Source organism: Rhyacophila brunnea, unplaced genomic scaffold (assembly GCF_057557595.1).
Source record: "Rhyacophila brunnea isolate RB1 unplaced genomic scaffold, BYU_Rbru_1.0 scaffold_16, whole genome shotgun sequence".
NCBI classification, from domain to species: domain Eukaryota; kingdom Metazoa; phylum Arthropoda; class Insecta; order Trichoptera; family Rhyacophilidae; genus Rhyacophila; species Rhyacophila brunnea.
In genome coordinates, this window is record NW_028232816.1 from 16,786,617 (window position 1) to 16,804,765 (window position 18,149).

Genomic DNA, 18,149 nt, shown 5'->3' on the forward strand with positions numbered 1-18,149 from the left:
TAATGATTTCTCGTATTATACTTTCATTCTGTCTTTTGCATTATTTTAATTGACCATCGAACTATCTTGATTGGAATAACTATTGTGAAGTAATTACATAATATCCTTTTACATATTAATTTGTTGCTTCTGTTTTATCTTATCTTCTAATTTTTTGCATGAAAAACAAAATTTCTATGTTACATAATACATAACAATAGTACATAATACAGTATCCAGTGGTGTAGTGCTAAACAAAATTTAGACGAGTTTAATTTATTTTCAACACACCATCTTATGAACCATTTTAATTGTTACAAAAATTTTATAGCAGAATTACAATGATAAATATCCTGATATTTCTGCAACATAAATTGACTCACCAACTGTTTCTCTCACATTTTTAAATCCATTATAAAGACAATATAAAAATATTATTTAATATTCCGTGACTTAAAATTTTTACAGCAAAATTATTACTTTCTCAAAGTATATAGGTATGGAAGAGATTCTAAATGTGTAATAATTGTTAAAAAAACAAATAGCCAAAAAATAGTCTTGAAAAGAGTCAAGCAGTGCACTCCGGTCCCACTACACCACTGTCAGTATCCCATACAGTACAATAACCCATCCACTTGCTTACATTTTATTTGGTTATATTATTAAATATTATTGAATTGGAGTTTTATAGACATATCTCTCAACTCTAATCCATACTGACTGAGCTTATGCATACAATTATTAAAATTTGGTACTTATTAATAATAATTTCACACAATATTATTTTATGTTTAAACTCATCCAATTATCTCGCAATTACATTATTTATTACTGAGCATGGTTTCCTGTTTTAAGCTTCCTATTATTTTTATCTGTTCATTTATTTCTCTGTTTACTTAGCTTTTTGTGTTGGAATTTTCAGCTTGTAACATAATATTACCAATAGTAATCGAAAACTGAAAGACACCGTTCAACGTTGCTCAGATATTAACGGTATTTGAAATAACACCTCGGTTACATATTGATAGAAAATTTCAGCATGATTAATAATCACATTGATATCTTGATCGGTGAAACACAACGCCTGGATAACGATATATATATGGGTTAAGTCCCATTTGGTACAAATATATTTCTAATACTCATATTTCTGAGGTGTTCCAAATCATCTATAATCTATACGGTAGATGACTTCTGCAAGAGCGACTCCGTCAGTGTCTTGCGGTAATTCAATTACATAAAAATCCACATAAAGACTGTGTGACAAATGGAGCTTGTTGGCGGCTATCTATTAAATATTTCGACGTATCGAGCCATACTCACGGATGCGTACATTCATTGTTTCCAGCCAAATCTGTACCCGACAGTGGGGCTCCAGACGCCTGGCGAAGTCGTCGATGCCAACTTCGGGCAGCAGCCTTTCGTCTTTGACATCGAGGACATGATCCGAGAGCTGAGACTGAGGACCAGACACACAATCAACGAGTTCCCCCTTCCCGATGCGCAAGGAGAGTGGCAGGCCATTATGCAAAAGTTAGTCTACCATTTTAATCAGTCAAGAGTCATACTTGACTAACATAGATTTTGTTTCCAAACCATTAAATTAATACTTTTTAACTCAAATTTTTTTAACACTTGGCGATTTTTTTTAATCAAATGTAAGTACAGTACTCTCTCAGTAATCCGTCACCCCAAAAACCAGACAAGTGTCCAATTAGTGAAAGCAGCGGATTATAGTGCATACATACAAGATATGGTAAAAATTAAAACAGGTATTTCGTAAAAGTAGTTTTTTCGAGAAATTTGTACTATGTAGCAAATTACGGCTTTATTTATAATCAAAATCAAGTATTTACTAAATTATACATATTTATAAACTAAGTTTGTTAACTAAATATTAAACAGTAAATCACTTGACACAACTAGTTGTTTAGTGAGGCAGATATTCTTGAATGGCTCAGGATTCCTGGCTTTCCCTATGACCAAAAGCTTCATTTTGTGTGTTCCGGATGCATTGGAGCACGGCATAATTGTGATGCGGTCATTGGGCACTTTCCTCCCTGATACAAGTTTCCAAAATAAACCCGCCTAATCTGCGTTGTATTATACTTGTAGGTACGCGGTGGACTACTGAATTTGACAATCGAATACCGGCGAATTATAGAGCTTGATTTTGTGCTTTCAACTAATAAAAATAATGGCGGATTATAGTAGTTGTCGGATAATCAAGCGGCGGATTACAGAGAGTGTACTATACTTTGTATAGTGAACCTACCTACACATAAAGCACAGTCCAAGCGTGTATATACTAATAGAATTAACACAACATTAATATATCATTTTTTTTTAATTAATAAATGTTTCATATGATTCAAGAATATAACATTCTTTATCACACGTTATTCGAAAACACCTTATGCAGCGATTATATTACGATCACGTCACATGCCGATACGGCGACAAATTTAGTCTATGGTAGTCTATGGTTATGCAGAACATAGAAAAAATGTTCACTGACTAGTGCGGTTTATGATGTAGCGCGATACGTGTGTGGTGACCTCGTTTTTGTTTTGGCGATTTCAACAGATTTTGCTAACTGACTGTTCGTTTAAAGATTCAAAATATGATACGGGATAGGAGCATCATCAGTCTGATAACATTTTAAATACCAAGAAAAACGACATTACACACTTTTTTCCCGTAGTGGCAGCTTACTGTGACAGCACATAACGTGATGATAATGAATTTGAGGCATTAAATTTTTTCTAATAGGTATGTTTCTGAGGTGCAATTACGTATGTACAATAATAATACCTGACAACTTGAATCTATGTTAAAATACTAATTAAATGGTGTTTCATTTTCAGGATGGTATCTACATATTTAGTTCACCATGGTTATTGCGGAACTGCTGAGGCATTCGCCAGAGCCACTGGACAAGTATTCGACGAGGAAATAACTTCCATTAAAAATAGACAAAGTAAGCCAAACACATGGTCAGTGTCCAGATCCCCTTCATATTTACTGTGTTGTCCTGTTGTCAGTCGAGTCGGTTCAGCATGTGTAGTGCAATACAAACATAAGTATTGTAGGAAAAAATAGATTTTAAATCATTAAAACTTGCGGACTATTTATTATAATTTAATTTTGTAACGAGTGCATTCTTTTAAAATATCCTCGATAAACAACTAAAACATGACATATCTGTAATGTTGTATACTCTTTCACAGAAGGATGTGAGTAGTGATGGATACCATTGTGATTTATTTTGTGCAAACTCTTTTAAACAAATGTGCCATCAGTAATAAATATATAAACACATTCTAATTTCATTAGATTGTTTATTTGTAATTGCAGTTGTTAGTGATATAGTTCAAGTTTTGTACTACCCCATTTGAACCGATTTTCGTGACCCAGGTTTTGTTTTTTGCCATCTTCTGCGCAGCTATTCTTAACAGCTGATCACTTTAGCACGTTTCGGTTATTTTCATTGGTCCAAATTAACACGAAAGGCATTCCATACGCAATGCGGTTATCAACGGCTATCTACAATAATTGGTAAATTCGTTATACAGCGAAAACTTAGGTTGGTAGACATGTTAGCCAAATTTGGATATGTTCGTGCTGGTGGATACGCCCGAACCCAAGAATTTTGTATTGAAACATTAGACATATCAACACAACTAGGCATTGCGATTGCAGCACAAATTTAATTGCAGTAAAACAAATATTATGTTACTGCTAGGCACTCGATATTTGACAGCTTCCGGGAAATTATAAAAGACAGCGGCTGTGACGTAATCATATTTCAAAACAGTCGGATCTTGCATCTCAATTCTCAATATGTAAAATTAACATACTGTAGCTCGCTCTAAAAGTTAACACAGCCAGGAGAGGGGCTGTTAGAAGATAGTACTTTTTGACTGTTCAGACGGTTAACTTATTGTAATAATTAACTGCCTGAATACATAAAGTGATAAATGTGATATATTTATCACATGTAGCTCTCTTTCGATATTAAGTGATATGTTAGAATAGCCTCGCTGGGGTCCCAGCAAACTTGGGTCACTAAAAATGATTGAAAAGGAATGTTATAAAACTTAACACGTTGATCGCCATGGGGGTCACCGGTGACCGGCAAAGAAGACCTGCGTAGAGTTGTTCTACAGCGCCGGCGGGCACGCGCGCAGTGCATTTTTCGATACGCGGTGACCGGCATGGCCCTTCTGTATATTACTGCCACTTGGCCTGAAAATATGTCTTCCCAGTCACAAAATATAGGCTCACTAATGTAAAGAATGTACATAATGAAAAAAAAAATTTTCCTTTTAAATTTTAAATGTGTTTTTGTTGATATAAAAATAAAAATTAAATAGATTATAAAAATGTAAGTTATAAAAAATATGTAAATAATAAAAAAATAGAATAAAAAAAATGATTATAAGGTATGTATACGTATATTTCCAGTTTATGTGTATCCAGGTATTATACTACCCAATTTGAAAACTTTTATTCCGTATTTGTGCCTTTTCTGTTTATTATACTATCTAAATCTAAATATAATTCGACCGCGAAATGGCACCATGCTCTCGTCAACACATATGGACAGGTGACCGGCGAAGTGGCCGGCCCGGCGCAATAGAATAAATTAACTTGTTGGCGCCGCGACGGACACATGTGGCCGGCACATCATAAAAACCAATATTTACGTAAAAAAATCATCAAAATGAAAAAAAACATTATATTCTTTCATTACCTATCAAATAATACCTTAGAGACAAATAATCATTTTTTAACTATTTCATGTAAAACTAGTTGGCGATCAATGTGTTAAGGCGTATGGGTTTATTTGCGAGAATCAAATTTGACGTAACTCGGCTTCTCGCATAGTAGATACGAAATCAGAGGTTTTAAAAGTGTTGAATTAATAATATTTTTTTCCTAACAAATTATATAAACATTTTTGTAGTCAGTAGAATAAATTATAAGAATAAAAATAGTAGACCTCTAAATAAGAACCTCATATTATTGATATGCTGAATTTGTGAAGTGACACCTTTTCTTGAACCTATCATATTTAGGTTCAAATTCAGTACAAATATTTTTCAAAAAAAAATCTAATACTAAAAAACACGAAAGTGTAAACAAATATAATTTTATTCATTTTCATAAGCTAACATTACAAATTATAAGTTTAAAACATTCACAAGATGGCATGAAAGATTTCTGTTATTATTGCGTTTTTATTAAATTATAAAAAAATGACTCATAAAAGAAAGCAATTCAATGAATATTTGTCGAGGAACGTTTTTTTTTTTAAATTTAGTACACAACAATTATGATTTAAGAAACAATTATTATAATAGCATGTATTTGACGGCAGTTCGTTTTGGTCGCCGCGGAGGATTTCGGAACATAAGTGTATAGAAAATTAATAATTGGTTCCTTAATTAGTGTATTGGTTTAACGGTATGCATTGTATTAGAATAACTATTATAAATTGTTTTTTTTTTATAATTTTATTTTCTTTTCTATTGATAGCTATTAATTGATAATTGATATTATTATATTGATAGATATTAATTGTTAACTTGATAATTATTATATTGAGGGTTTCTTATATCCGTCGACCGTGTTAGTCTAGGATCAACGAGTTCAGGCAATACACAATTCATATAAATCTTGTCACTTGTGATGTGAAGAGTAATATTGTTTTTATTATTCAATGAAATAGGTTCTTACCTCAATATATGTTTTACTTGAGTTAAATAATTACTAATAAATACCTAAGGTGATTCCATTCAATTCAACTCGGCATTAAATATATTAAATTCTAAAAGTTTTGTACTATTTCATTTGAGTCGTTTTATGCGATCCTGGTTTCGCCTTTCGACATCGTCAGGATGCGCACTCCTCAAATATACACTGACAACGAAAGCAGCTAATTCTCACTTAACAATAAATTAATACAATAAAGTAAGGTAAAAACTTTATCACCTACCTATTAAGTCAAAGTGCACAATGAAAAATTTAACAAACAATTAATTATGAATAGTTGAATTGTGGCAGTATGAAAAAAAAAGATTTTACCACAAACCATCTGAAAAATACATACATCATAAAACATATACGTGATTTTGTGCCCCAAAACACTTATTTTATTATTATTTTGACGATTAGGAAAATTATGACACATGTTTCAGTGGCCATTACTATGACAGCATTCGAAAACGTATTTTACTTTAAATTTTCTACAAATTTACTATTTGTGACATAAACCACTTAAGATCGATAATAAATAAATAAATAACCTTGAAAAATAATATTATTTTGTTTCTATTGATAATGCCAATAAACATACTCCTGGATACGTCCCTTTGAAAATAACAAAACATGGCGACCCAGGTACATAAAAACTGTATTAAGTACATGCAAAGTTTTTCAAATCGTTTAAAGCCCAACCAAGTAGGTATTTATCAAAATAATTAAAGTCCACCTATATTTTATCTAAACTGCTCAAGTCCAAAATATTTTTTTTTATAAATGTTGCACCGAACGAATACCTTTAGGACTTCTTTGTAGCCATCGTGGTTATAAGATTCAATTATCTTACAATATCTCACATGCTGCAACCATTTGTATTACAAGATAATAAATAATATAATATAACTACATTTTTCTCAGTTTGACATTCACTCGTATTTTATGATGTTTGATTTGTCAACACAAATTATAACACCTGGTCTACGTCATGTGGTCTTGCCAATTTGATTGTTACTGCAATGCGAGTAAAGGTCATTTTTCTATGAGTTAAAATACTGTTCGCGACGGATAATTCAGAAGCATACTAAGGTTAGAAATGAGAAATTAGAAAAACTATATGGATTAATCGATCAAATGGTCTCTTTTTGTTAATTTTGCAAAATAATTATATATCTAAATTGTCTGAAAATAGGATAAATACATGAAAACGTACGACGTGTTTTGGTAATATAGCATCACTAATTGTACCGAATTTATAGGGTTTTATTTATTTTTTCATTGTTAATTATTATTTATAGTATTACGGAAATGTTATATTATAATAAAAAAATATTTTTATTGTGCAGTATATATTATTTTGTGAGAAAAAATCATTCAAAATTGGCTGATGTATACTCAAACTAAAATGGCTTTAAAATCTTTATTTTTCTGAAATTAAAAAAAGTACGTGAGTTAATCAATGAAATGTATTGTTTTACCCATTTCTTTCATACAATATATACCTGCAAAACTATTATTAAGTTCAAAAATTCACTGTGGCGTGACAGTCGTTTTGGCCAATTTCGAAAACAGGACCGACTATTTGTCATTTATTTTAAAAAGTAAAGCGAATCAGAAAATTTTAATGACACAAAAAGTGTTATTTGAATATTATTTATTAGATTTTAAATAAATAAAGTGTTTATTATGTGTCAATTCGTGTTAAACGTCCTTGCCATTTCCACGATTCTGAGAAGACAGGAAAAAACGGGTCCAATGGCCTTAATGGAATTAACTTTTGATACATCCATTATTCTCTATTTATTATTGTTTCTCTGTTTCAGGAATTTTGAAGTTAGTTTTATCGGGCCGCATGGGCGAAGCAATAGAAAGTACTAGAATATTATATCCCAACCTCCTAGAACAAAACCACAACCTTTTATTTATGCTAAAATGCAGGCAATTTGTTGAAATGGTCAATGGATCGGACTCAGAGGTATGTACTTTTTATATTAACACATTGATATGTTATTGGATATAATATTCCTTTCCCGACCTGATGTGAATAAAATTTACAAATGATTGATGAGTTTTACTTTTATTGCACACTGTCAAATAATAATTAATAAGGTCTGTAAAATAAACGATGCCGAGCTGACTCAGTTCTGCTATATTTTTGACTAATGATTATTCTGCTTATCACACTCACATTAACTGCTTCGTGATTTGTGTATTTGTCCTACACTTATGAGTTATTATTAATATGGCTGTGTCTGTGCTTTTCAGATGTGCGTATCTCGAGTGAGCGGAGGGGGTGACGTGGGAGTGGGAGGGGCACAGACTTCCGTAATTCTACACACGAACAGCACCAGCCCCACACATAACAATCCAAATAATAAACACCACAATTCTCACACCAATGGTAAGTTTGAATTTTCTTAAAGGAGCAACTTGTCTTAATTAGTTTGAAAATGAATCATTTGGAATATGGCTCTGTTCAATTATTTAATGTGAACTTCATATGATTATTATCATTATTACAGCTTGGTGTGTTTTTATTCATTTTTAATTTTAAAACCCACTACAAATATCAATAAAAACCTTATCTAAAATTTTGTAAGATGTGCTTCCGAGATGAAGATCCGCTTATGAAGTCGCGGATCGAATCCATGGTATGGAAAATTCACATGTTGTTTTTCAATGTGTGATTGAGCTTATATGTTATATCTGCAGAACTGCGGATCCCCCTACACTTTCGGATATATTTATACGCACCCGAACCCCGCTGAAGTCTTTATTACTGCATATACAGTATCATAAAATTTAATCCAAGATCATAATATGGTTATGATGGTTCTGGATTTTGCTGTGGTCACCAACATCATTTTCAGTGTTTTATTTAATTAACTGGGCTAATGTTAAACATGCGTTATTGGAAATGAGTCATGACCAAGTACTTAAAAACCATTTTAATAATACCACGGTTCAAAAATTTTGGTCGAAGTTATATGTTGACCAAGAATCAAGTCAATTCAAAGAATTGGCAACAATTGCTTTATTGTCAATTTTTCCTACTACTGTTTACTGTGAAAGATCATTCAGTGTAATGCACTTCATAAAAAACAAATATCGAAGCCAGTTGACAGAATATGTAAACTTAGAAGCAGCCACGCGGCTCGCATTGGAAAAAAGTGAGGAATTTCCATTTGAACTATTATTAAATAAATAGATATGTACTAAAATGTTCAAATGTCTTTTATTAAATGGACTTGTCTATAAATAAATTAATCCATTCTTTTAGTAAATAAAATTTAGCTTTAATTTTTTCAATTACAACAAAAGTGAAATTTGGTGCGACCACCAGACGTTTCCATAGAACTGTCAATGTAAATTGTACGGCCACAGTTAAATTTCAAGTAAGAACCACTGTTCTAGAATAATAGATTGAGCGACTGGTTAATATCCATTTCCTGGAAAGAAAAAAAATCTGTTTGTCCAAGTTGGAACTAAGATCCACATCGGATTGTAGAGCCAATGGAAATAAAGTACTGATGTTATGTTTGAAATATTGGAATGAATAGAAAAAAAAATTCAGAATGGAACATGATTGTACATGACGTACAATATGAACTTAGTGTTTCTAATTGGTGACAGATCGGCATAGAAAATCAAAATTAATGGCATAAAATTATTCTATTTATTGCCTTTCAATAGAATGTTACGGTATGATTGCAGGTACAAAAGAAGAAGTAAATAACCAAGCAAACCTGGCAATGAACGGCACGGCGTTTGACGGCGAAGGTGATGTCATTAAGGGTCACCTCTCACCTCTAGCCGCTGCCGAAGACAATAGTAGCGATGTGGACATGGAGTCCTCGTCTAATTCAACCAACGGTCTTACCTCAAGCGCCAGTAATGGTATGTTGTGATTGTTTCATTTACATATTTATTTTGGTACAGCTGTATGTAGAATACTATTTGTATCGATTTCTGGGTGTGGCTGTAAGAAGGTACAATTCTCCAGTATGTAGAAATATGGGATAAACTTGAACTCGTGTTAAAGAATATGTTATATTCGATAGTTACGTCTATGTATGTATCTCATAGTATTAATATGCATTAAAGTTTGTGACGTAAACGAAGCATACATTCAATATTGGTAATATTTGGGGACATTCAGGGGGCTTTATGTTTCTCGCGTTTAATGGCCTGACCATCATTAAATCATAAACCATCAGCGCCTTCAGAGTGTTGACTTGGACAATACTATTACCTCAGTACCGATCTGCTAAAATAGCCTCATATATATACACGGCAAAATATGTAAGTAGTTTTTAACATCAATTATTGTAGACTATTCCAAAGATGTGTTCAAAGCCCGAAACAGCTACAGTAAAACCTCGTTAGTAAGAACACTGATAATTCGAAATTCGCCATAATTTGAAATTTTCACGAAAATAAAATCCCTTGAACATTATTTTCATATAAAACCATACCTTTAGTTCGAATTTCTTAATTCGAAATGATTTCAGAGTCCTGGCATATAAAAATATTCAATAAATCGTAATAAAGTACACTATTTCATGAGCCAGTCATTAAAAATTGTGACAGACTTTTCTTAAAACATCAAAAATTATTCATTTTATGAAGGTAATAAAAATAATCCTGACATTTTATGACCTGATTTGGTAGGCACATCTATGATATCCGGAAGCGAAATTAATGAAATTCAAAAAAAAATATTTTTTCAACATTTTAATATTTCCCCTCATACATAACATATTTCGTAATTTGAATTTTTTTTTGATTTTCGGTACCATGAATTTCGTATTAACGAGGTTTTACTGTATCAACATAAATAGCTTAAATTAATGTTATAGGATTTAAAAAAAAACTTTTTTCAAAACCATTGTAATGGAGTTCTACCACATGTACGCCACTTCAATTAAATTCATTAATTGATAATATATCTGTACAAACAACAATAAGAGATTTTTCCCCTTCAATATTTGAATTTTAATCATGCCTGATGTGTTAGTGGCAATATGCAGATCTACAAATCCCCCCACACTTTGGACTGAGATTCCACAATGCTGTACGCATTGTGGAATCTCAGTCAAGATATGTTAGTTACAGAATTGTTTTTTATTTGTCACCCTATAACTTGTTACGTACTGACAGTAAATAATCTGTACAAGAGAGTTAGCGTTTGCTTGGTGATAATTCATCTGTTTTTTACATTGATTATTTATTACAGGGACAAACGGGTCAGTGAGCAGTAATGGATACCAAGCACACAGAGTGGGCGGTAGTTTGCTGCCTCATGTTCAGAAAGGGATGCCTGGAATCACGTCCACCATCGACGCCACAGCTGATCCTGCCATATTGCAGGATGATGATGACATGGGTAAGTGGCACGCATATCATCAACTTTCAAATACTGTCCCTCTGAAATATAATGCAAGCCATTGGGGTGCACAATTTCATTTTAATTAATGAAATTCTTACTACATCGGATGTGGATCTTCGGTATTTACTAAAGAGATATTGCCAGGCTCGGAATTTGAAACCGCAAACTTGTGGCTTCAGAAGCGGACATTGTATAGATTGAAAACAAAAAATTCTTCCATTTCAATATTTTTTTATTTTTTACCACTGGTTTATTTCTATATTATTTAATCATCAATATATAAATATTTTTTTGTCATCATTGAATATTCAGGATATGGCTTAAAAAACATCACCAGTTCTGGTGTTAAAAAAAAGCATTGGAAATAAACCAATGGAAATGCCGTTCAAGATCGTCTATCTCTGTCCAAGAGTAGAAGGCAATAAATTTATTTGACTTATATTATAGATTAGAAACAAATCATAATATAGATTTTAATACAGGTATTGTATCATTGCTTTATATTACATACTATGTATACAGTAATGCCTCGACTTACGCGATCTAGGAGTTACACGATTCTTGAATTTTTTCATTTGCCAACACTGCCGCCGGTTATCTTCAGTGGTTCTCCCGATATCTTTGGAATATATATTTAACATTATCATAGATAGCAGAATGAGAATTTGTGATTTGGCAAAGAAGTTTGAGCTACCGGAATCCACAGTAAGAAGAATTTGTTAGATTTTGCGAAGCCATCGACATCGAAATAACTTTTTTAAGAGCTGCAATTATATTAAATATTTTTCTTCTAAACTAGTGTTTTTGTCAGTTCTTGGGTCGCAATTAAACAAAATTTATGTGTATTTATATGCAAAGTTGTACCCTGACTTACGCGAATTCGACTTAGAGTGATTTTCGTCAGACCCACCTATCGCGTAACTTCGTTGTATTACTGTATTGTATATTATAACGTTTTTAGTCGCAAGTAAAGAAATATATATATATATTAATTAATATGTGTGCGTTTTATGGCTGATCATATAATAAATAACTTAATATGATTACATTGTACTGTACGCTCCATATAACATTTACATTATATTAGAGAAAGAGTAGACCCATTGAACCAAACCTTCAAAAAAAAACAAACCAACTATTTTTGTGTATAATTTTCCTCTTTTTATCCCATACCCTGAAATTTTCTGTTTGATGAATCAAAGTCATTGGATAGTATCCTACAACATATAAATGCAAAACTCATGAGTACCGCTTTGCATGGTGCGTGTGACTAACACCGTTGCGCTGAACGAGTGACTATTGTGGACATTTCAGAAGTAGAGATGTGTGGCGCAGGGTCGGGGTCGGGAGGAGCGGGCGGCGGCCGGCAGGTGTGTGGAGGAAGTCGCGCCTCCGTCGAGCGAATGCTGGAGTTCGGCAAGGAGCTCTACAACATGAGCCAGCATCTGCCGCAGGACAACCCGCACGCACACAACGCTAATAGGAAAATGCTAGAGGTTAGTTTTTCTACCTATGTCAGGTTGACAAGTTGTCATACAAATACAAACAGTTTGGTTCGAGACAATCATATCTATGACATACTGCTGACGCACAAGTATTATATCAAAAATATCTGACAATTGCACTATCATAGCAATATATTGGATCTATGTCATTACAAGGATAGGCTTTAAGTTAAATTCGCATATATTTCACGTACATAGTTTTTGATATTCTTTAAAACAATCCGCGGCTTTCATTGGTCTCAGGCCTATTAATTGTTATTAAGTGTCATGCAACGTGTTATGCCATCAGTACGGAGTGATTTGCGGGCAATGCGGATAAGTCAAAACTGAAAATGGGGTCTTCACGTGTGAGTATCTCAGTAGTACAGTGAAATTTTTTTAAATGTCCATGATTCCTGTTCTTGACTGAATGCCAAGCATTATTTTGATATTTGAGAGATTTCAAATAATAGTTATATAATTTTCTAGGAAAATTTGGGCAATTTATTTTGTTTGTATGTTTGTGGTTATTAAATTAATATCATAGGTGTACCTAGAGTTATGAAAATTAAGAAATGAAGACGTCTGTGAATGGCATGCAAGATGTGAAATCGTGAATGCTGTGGCAAACTGTGGGTATGGTTGAGATGAGAGACGTTACATGAAAATTTACTAGGGGTCTTTTATAAGTTTTATTTGCAAAGCGGCCATTTAGATTTTTTTTGTAGATACAAAGTTCATATAATATGTATGTAAGACCATAAACGTTTCATTCAAAATAATACAATGCTACGTTGGTTATGGTAGGTACTCATAAAATATGATTGTAATTAATCAACAGACAGAAGTGGAAATAAATGCCTCCAAATCGGATAGACATCATTAAATTTGTTCTTATAGCGCCTGTACACGCTCATGGATTTACTTGCACCAATAGTGTGTATTTTAAACTATCGCGATAATAACTGTTTACGTGTAAAAATGCTGGCTGTCACCAATCTCATTCTTCAAGAGTAAGCGAGATGCAGTGCTGTCATTTTATGGTACTATTTGACAGGTCGTGAAAATCGGTTAACCTCAAAATTAGTCTCTGATGTTTTCGTTTTTTACCGGCAGGTTCGCCACTTTCGTTCTACTGCGCAGGCATCGCACAGTCCAATTGTCACGTGATAATTCCGAAGCTTCTGAACTTTTTAACCCTTGCATACAATCATGCAATTTGCACGATAATACGTGTTTACACGTGCATTTTCTTGTTATGTACGTACTGTCAGCAGTATATCAATGCACGTGTAAACAGAGTATTATTCACCAGTATCGATTAATTTATATTAAATTTAATGTCTGTCTATGTCTATGTATCTATTTGTGATTGATACATAATATGCATTACTGTAATAAAGTATGTCAAATAAAATATTATGTAATTCTGTTTTCAGGACGCCTTCAGTCTTCTGGCTTATAGTAATCCGTGGGCCAGTCCTGTTGGCTGGCAATTAGATCCGTCCCGTAGGGAACCCGTCTGTTCGGCACTCAATTCTGCTATACTCGGTGAGTTTAGCTGCTTATAATATTAAATTAGTGACCAGAACGTACACGCATTCAGAATATGAATTGTACCAGTCTCTCTTCAGTATGCATACTACTCAAAGTCTCCTTATAGTGAAATGGGATTTCAACCTCAATTGACAGGTTGCAGTCCAAAGCAAAAATATCATGAGCTTGCAAATAAATCAAAATTAAAATCGCTTGCAATATTGATACTGACGACTCACAGCTGCAATATTCGATATTAAGAGTGTGCCTGACATCTGTCAAATAATATCTGATACATCATTGGAAGCAATATATCATCAGATGAAGAGATGAGTAGGTACCATGTATGTTCATTATACTCATATATATATACATAACTAGTGAGTGTTGTATCCAATGTATATGAACTCTACTTTACAACAGCGTTCGAAATGGGCAATTTTACAAACCGGAGCGCTCGATAATTTTCCGAAAATATTAAAATATTTATGTAAGAATATATAAAAAGAGTGTATGTACTTAGTAGATTTTTTGTTATATACCTACCAAGATTAGACGGTTTGATGGGACAGTTTTGTGGCATGCAAGATTTGGGCATAATGTTGTCGGCAAGGTAGATGAAAATTGAGTTAAGTTTTCAGTTTCGTATAAACTTTAAAAATTATATTTAAATATGTAAATGATGCAATTTTTCCACGAGACGGAGTGATAATCTCGAGGAATTCACGAACAGGAGCTGCGCTCCGGTGCGTTCCGGTCCATTTCGATCGTTGCTTTACAAAAATAGTATTGACAAGGGCATTGTCTTACCAATGGTGGCAATTTCACAATAGCAGCATACAGATTGATGTGTCATTTATATTTTGTTGCCACATAATAATATATTGTGCTGGCAACTAAATTAAATAGATAGATAAGATAAAATTCACAGATTCTTACGCCAGACGGCATGATCGCTACCGATTGTAAAATGTAATTTTGTATCGTGGAGTCGTGGCCAAAATATAATGGTTCCTCTTTTTAGTGCCCGACTAGTAATGATCGGTAATAATTGGGTCAAACGAAAATGTTCAAACTAACTACGCGGTGTCGTCTCATTGCTTTTGACATAATGCAAAATTCACATAATATGAACCACAAATAGTATCCTAGTAAATACAATCGGCAACTTGTGATTTGTCTAAATGTAATCTCCAATAGATTTTTGGCCAGTAGGTATAGGTGTAAGAATTTCCATTTAACAAATGTGCATATGAAGTGGGCAAGCTAAAAACAGACCTATATATTATTCCATTTTTATGTGTGAAATGTTAAAACCAAACTAATTTCCACTATACCAATTTTATTTTTCAGTAGCAAATAGCAAATCTTGGACCACATTTACTCCCATAATTGTTGATACTAGTAACTGAGTGTATTTTATGAACCAATCAAATCAAGCGTCAACACGATCGAATTTGTACTTGAATCGTTCTGTGTAATTGCTATGTAAAGTCAACGATCGGTGTGGATTGTTGAGTCTACTGGTGAAATTAGACCTTAACTAATACAGTACAACCACGATTATTCGGGATTCCACTATATACAAAAGGCTTTTCTTATTTTTGCGATCATCCGTATTTATTATTATCCTACCTATCGGTGTTTGGTCTGTCAAGATGTGGAACATTTCATTTAGTAAAAATGCATTGCCACGATGTACAACATCAAGTGCTCTTCCAATTGGAAATAAAAGTGGAGAATTGAGAGTTGATTTTGTTTATCATTTTCAGAGTCCCAGAAGTTACCGTGGCGTGCCCCCCTGGAGGCGAGCGCCGGTCATGCGGCGGGTCTCCTGGCGCTGATGGCAGCGCGCGGTCTAGGCGCATGCGCCTTCGCCGACCTGCACGATCTGCTGCCCCACTGACCGCGCCCCCCCTCGCCGCGACCGCCGCACGCCACTCGCCGCCCCGCACCGCGCGACGCGTAGCGACCGCTACCGACTGAGACGCTTCGTCGCCCGCTCTATCGCCCTCTCCCGTTGTTTATTTTTTACCGTGCCCGCCTTCACAGACTTGCTGCGGTTTTATTTCTTCCCTATCACAATTTCTTCCGATGGAAATTAAAATATTTACAGCTATGTTTCATCATCATAATTATTACTTTTGTCAATCGTGTTTTGTACTTTTGACATGCCAATTCGATGCAAACGATACTTCACTTGATCGTCTGCAATAATATTATGCAAATATTGACAATGCTCCAAAATCCCTCCTAACCTTTGTATTGACAAATTTATTTCTAATTCAGATATTTTTTGATGACGTAACTGCCCATAAGTACTCGATGATTACGTGATTCGTTATTATATCGTCAGTGCGTAGGCAAAAGAACAACAAACCGTGCAATATTCATTTAATTTGAGATAATATTATCTAACTCATGTAATATGTTTTCATGTTCTTGGAGTCTTGTCGATGCTTACAAAATAATAGTCGGTATTGTATCCGCAGTGCCCTTCAATTTTACTCCCATAGCTGGTTTGTTCTTAGTTTTTCGAGTCTCGATTTAAAAATATTAAAAGTGCACGCGTCTGTAGATTTTGCGCTAATAGAAGTATATATTATATTAAATTGAAAAAAGTCTGTGTAGTAGTAAGAAACCAATAATATAACGGCGGACATATTTCGAGCGGCGATGTATCCAGTCCTCGTGCGAACGTCGCTCGCTAAATAAATGCAAATGTGTGTGTTTGTGCCGTGCGCCGTGTCGTGCAACGAGTGAAGACAGACGGACGGTCGCTTCGCTTCAAAATAGCTGACCCTTATAATTCTTAGTGTTAACCGATCGGCTGCGGTTCGGTGGCGACGATCGTATAATATAATATACATATTATAATATAATATAAAGTTATGTTGTCTCGAATACCATGGATATTTTTTGTATAAATGTTTTTTTCTCTTGGTGATACGTGTTCAAAAAAAAAACACCATCACGCTTGTCTTAATGAGCAACGTGACTAATTGACTAACAGCAGTTTTTCAGACTCCGATAAAAGTTTTCAACATTTTATGCGATTCATATTAAACGATAATGTTAACACATATAAGATCTTCAGTTATTTTACAATGTTGGACAATTCTAACATAATATTATTTTTGTAAAACAATTCGGCACCGTAATCCTTTATGCTCGACTGTCAATTAGCGAAATATAGAATAATTAATTTTTATTTATATACCATATTTATTCAGTTTATCGGTTAGCTCGATCATAACAAATTTCATACGATGAGCAATAATAATGTAGCGTTTAATTCAATCGTCGAAGAGGATGCCGACGCCGAGGCGATGAATTTGTCTCGCGATTCGCATTGTTCGTTGTTTATGGTTGCTAATATTTTTATTAACCGGACTAAATAATTGTTTTGCCACCTGTATTCATTCATGATTTTATTTTGCACCGAATATGATATATTCGCTGAAATAATATTGCTTTTGCAGTTTGTGTTTAAACTGCATAATAATTATTGTAATATAAAATATAGTATTTTATGGAAGATCTCTTAAAGTCTTACGGTGGTCTTATATTAATAAAAACACTTATTTTTTGTATACCAAAAGTGATCTTGTCACACGAATCGATCAATGATTCAGAACTGCTTTATTACTTTGGATTAATTTTTACCTTATGTTACTTCCTGTATTATTATTTTCTTCTTTTTACTGTATTTTCTTGTATACCATTGTTTGAATTACTTCAAAATAAAGTATGTTTATAGAATTTTTTTATATAATTTCGTGTTGAAAGCAAAGACGTGTTCTGGACGATACAAAAAGCCAAATTTGATTGAAGAGTCTTTTCTCTGCCAAACACTTAATTAGTAATAATTTTTCATTTGATCTCATCAATAGTGAATGGATCTTAATTTTTATTATTATGACAATGCACACCCGGTATGAATTTAACTAATAAAATGGCTCGTCTACTAAAATACTATTAACCCTTTGGAGACGATC

General features: G+C 33.5%; 1 protein-coding gene across 3 annotated transcripts in view; it reads left to right on the forward strand.

The window, feature by feature from the left end:
* The window catches only part of RanBPM (Ran-binding protein M), a 221,527-nt gene extending 204,770 nt beyond the window's left edge, over positions 1 to 16,757 (forward strand). The window contains exons 4-12 of one of the 3 annotated variants that reach the window (XM_085943403.1): positions 1,328 to 1,512; positions 2,847 to 2,959; positions 7,566 to 7,717; positions 8,008 to 8,143; positions 9,457 to 9,639; positions 10,979 to 11,128; positions 12,446 to 12,627; positions 14,055 to 14,166; positions 15,924 to 16,757. In XM_085943403.1, coding sequence (XP_085799529.1) covers positions 1,328 to 1,512; positions 2,847 to 2,959; positions 7,566 to 7,717; positions 8,008 to 8,143; positions 9,457 to 9,639; positions 10,979 to 11,128; positions 12,446 to 12,627; positions 14,055 to 14,166; positions 15,924 to 16,057 — 1,347 coding nt within the window. In that variant the 3' untranslated portion in view covers positions 16,058 to 16,757. The remainder of the gene's footprint in view (positions 1 to 1,327; positions 1,513 to 2,846; positions 2,960 to 7,565; positions 7,718 to 8,007; positions 8,144 to 9,456; positions 9,640 to 10,978; positions 11,129 to 12,445; positions 12,628 to 14,054; positions 14,167 to 15,923) is intronic. The other 2 variants (XM_085943404.1, XM_085943405.1) reach the window with 2 other exon arrangements.
* The last annotated feature ends 1,392 nt before the right edge of the window (positions 16,758 to 18,149 follow it).